General features: G+C 40.2%; 1 protein-coding gene across 1 annotated transcript; it reads right to left on the bottom strand.

The window, feature by feature from the left end:
* Nucleotides 1–1764: 1764 nt before the first annotated feature.
* On the bottom strand, nt 1765–2618 carry LOC109222709. Its single transcript, XM_019387029.1, has 2 exons — nt 2585–2618; nt 1765–2507 (listed from the first exon to the last, which is right to left on the bottom strand). The coding sequence occupies exons 1-2, from the start codon at nt 2616–2618 to the stop codon at nt 1765–1767; spliced, it is 777 nt and encodes a 258-aa protein (XP_019242574.1).
* Between the last annotated feature and the right edge of the window lie 69 nt (nt 2619–2687).

A 2687-nucleotide genomic window follows, 5' to 3' on the forward strand; every position in this document is an offset into this window, starting at 1 on the left:
ATTGAAGCTAGAACTTGTGAAATATATATCGAAAGGCTTGGTAGTAATGTTATCGGTTGGTGGACTGTTTTGGGATGCTCAATATGATTATTATTGATGTTGTTTGGGCTGTTTGGTGATTGTTTGGAATTGTGCGAAGTCATATATATAGGGGAGGTGCTGTCCATTTCATCGTAAAATAGGTTGTGGTCGATACATAATAGTTATGACGCTTGAATGGTAACTATAGTACCGTTTCTCTTATTGTAGACTAAGGAGTCGTGAAAATTGCATAGCTTGAGATTGGGGCAGTATATACAAGGTATGTGAGGCTATCCCTTTCCTTCTTTTGCACGACTCCGATTGTACATAATGTAATGAACGAGCTTCCAAAGATACTCTACTCTTAGAAGCTAGCAGTACTTACATTGTTTCCCCTCTTATGGAACGATTGACGTTGATGTTGCTTCTCTTATTCTTATGTTGTCAATGTTATTGGTACTTCCTGATTCTTATAAGGTTCATGGTGAAGAGTTAGTCCTAATAACGTGTACAGAGGATACCGACCTTACGTCACTCCAAAAGGTTTAGAACGTGACTCCATGAGTCCAGCATGCATTATATATGTATGTACTTTACTCTACCGAGCCGCGCTATAGTCGGCCGGGTATGGCATCTATTGTGCAACCACTGATCAGTTGGGTTTTACCGAGCTCCACGTGGCCGGGTACGTTTTTACCGAGCCTATTACGGCCGGGTACGATATGATGATGATGATGCCCACAGAGGCGAATGTTTTTTAAAAGTTTATGTATATATACATATGTATTACGCATTTCATGTCAGTAGCCTTAGAGGTACCCAGATGTTACAGGTTGTTTATTCTCTATCCCTGCTTACATTACTGTTCGTACTTATGGTTCCCTGCCTTACATACTCAGTACTTTATTCGTACTGACGTCCTTTTATTTGTGGACGCTGCATGTCGTGCTGCAGGTCCTGATAGACAGGCAGGCGCAGCTCCCCCACCATAGTAGGCTGTCCAGTTCAGCGGTGATTGGCGAGATCCCTTCTTCGGACTTGCCTTGGTCTTGGTATGCATTTTTGTTATAGATATTATGGGTATGTCGGGGCCCTGTTCCGGCTATGTTGCAACACTTATGTTCCTTTAGAGGCTCATAGACAGGTGTCGACTCATGTATAGTTTGGTAGGCCTTGTCGGCTGGTTTTTGTTGTATAGTCTCTCATGGTAGTGTGGTAGCTCGTACCTTATATATAGTTTCTTGATTGTCTAGTCATCCCATGTTATGTATGTTCATGCCATCATATTTTATTGTTGGTTGTCCATGACCCATGTCTACCATTTATATTGATTTCGTCAGCCCTAAAAGATAATAAAGAAGGTTAGATAAAATATATGTTGGTACTCGGTAAGTATGGCCGGGTGCTAGTCATGGCCCTCCGTTTGGGTCGTGACATTAACCTTATGGCAGTCACTATCTCTTGAGTTAAAAGAATGTTTTCCACTATGCTCCTCCCCTTAACAAAACCAGATTGTTCATCTGAGATCAATGATGGTAACAGTACAACCATTCTTTCATGAATAACTCTAGAGAAAATTTTGTTGACAAAGTTGCTAAGACTAATTGGTCTCATATCTGAAAATGTTTCAACTGCCTTCTTCTTTGGCAGTAGAACTAAGTTTGTATGAGTGATATACCTAGGCAGCTCATGCCCATTGAAGAATGCCTGCACCATAGCAACTACATCCTCCCCTATTACATCCTAGCATGACTGAAAAAAAGCACCTGTAAAGCCATCAGGACCTCCTGCACTATCTCCATTTAGCCCCATCACTGCAAGCTTGATCTCTTGCTCAGTAGGTTGTTGAATTAATTTAGCATTTTGACTACTATCCACCATTGAAGGCACATGTTCTAAGATCCTAAAATCTGTAGGTACTGTGTCTTCTTGAAACTGCTTCTGAAAAAATTCCACTGCTTCTTCTGCTATTTCAGTACTGTCCTCTAACCAAATACCTTCTGAGTTTTGTATTCTCTTCAACTGTAGTCTCTTCCTTCTACCATTCACCTGAGCATGAAAGAATTTGGTATTCCTATCTCCATCTTGAAACCAATTCATCCCTGCCTTCTGCTTCCAGAACTCTTCCTCTAATGCAAGATATTTAATCAAGTCAGCTTGTACTTTCTGTAGCCTCTGCCTACTTTGTACTGTAGGATTTCTTTCAAATTCATCTTCATGAACTAGCACCACTTCCTCTAAACTAGCAATTTTTTGAAATATGTCCCCATAGGTGCTTTTGCTCCACCCTGATAATGCCCTCTTCAATTTCTTCAATTTCTGATTGAACATGTAAAATGGATCTCCTGAAAAGTCCACCTTCCAGTTTTCTCTAACCACTGATTTAAAGGTAGGATGTTTTATCCAAAAATTTAGGAATCTGAATGCTTTTTTAATTGGAATCACATCTGGACTACCTTTTAAATGCGTAGGACTATGATCTGAACCTGTTTTAGATAAGTGAATTATTTCCAATGAGGGGAACATCTGTTGAAACTCAATGTTTGCCAAACATCTGTCCAACCTTTTGAAAATGCAATTTTCCTCAGCTCTCCCATTCCACCAAGTGAAAATACTCCCCTTAAAACCTAGATCTGAGAGATTGCAAGTATTGACACAATGTCTGA

Source organism: Nicotiana attenuata, unplaced genomic scaffold, assembly GCF_001879085.1.
Source record: "Nicotiana attenuata strain UT unplaced genomic scaffold, NIATTr2, whole genome shotgun sequence".
Lineage (NCBI taxonomy): Eukaryota > Viridiplantae > Streptophyta > Magnoliopsida > Solanales > Solanaceae > Nicotiana > Nicotiana attenuata.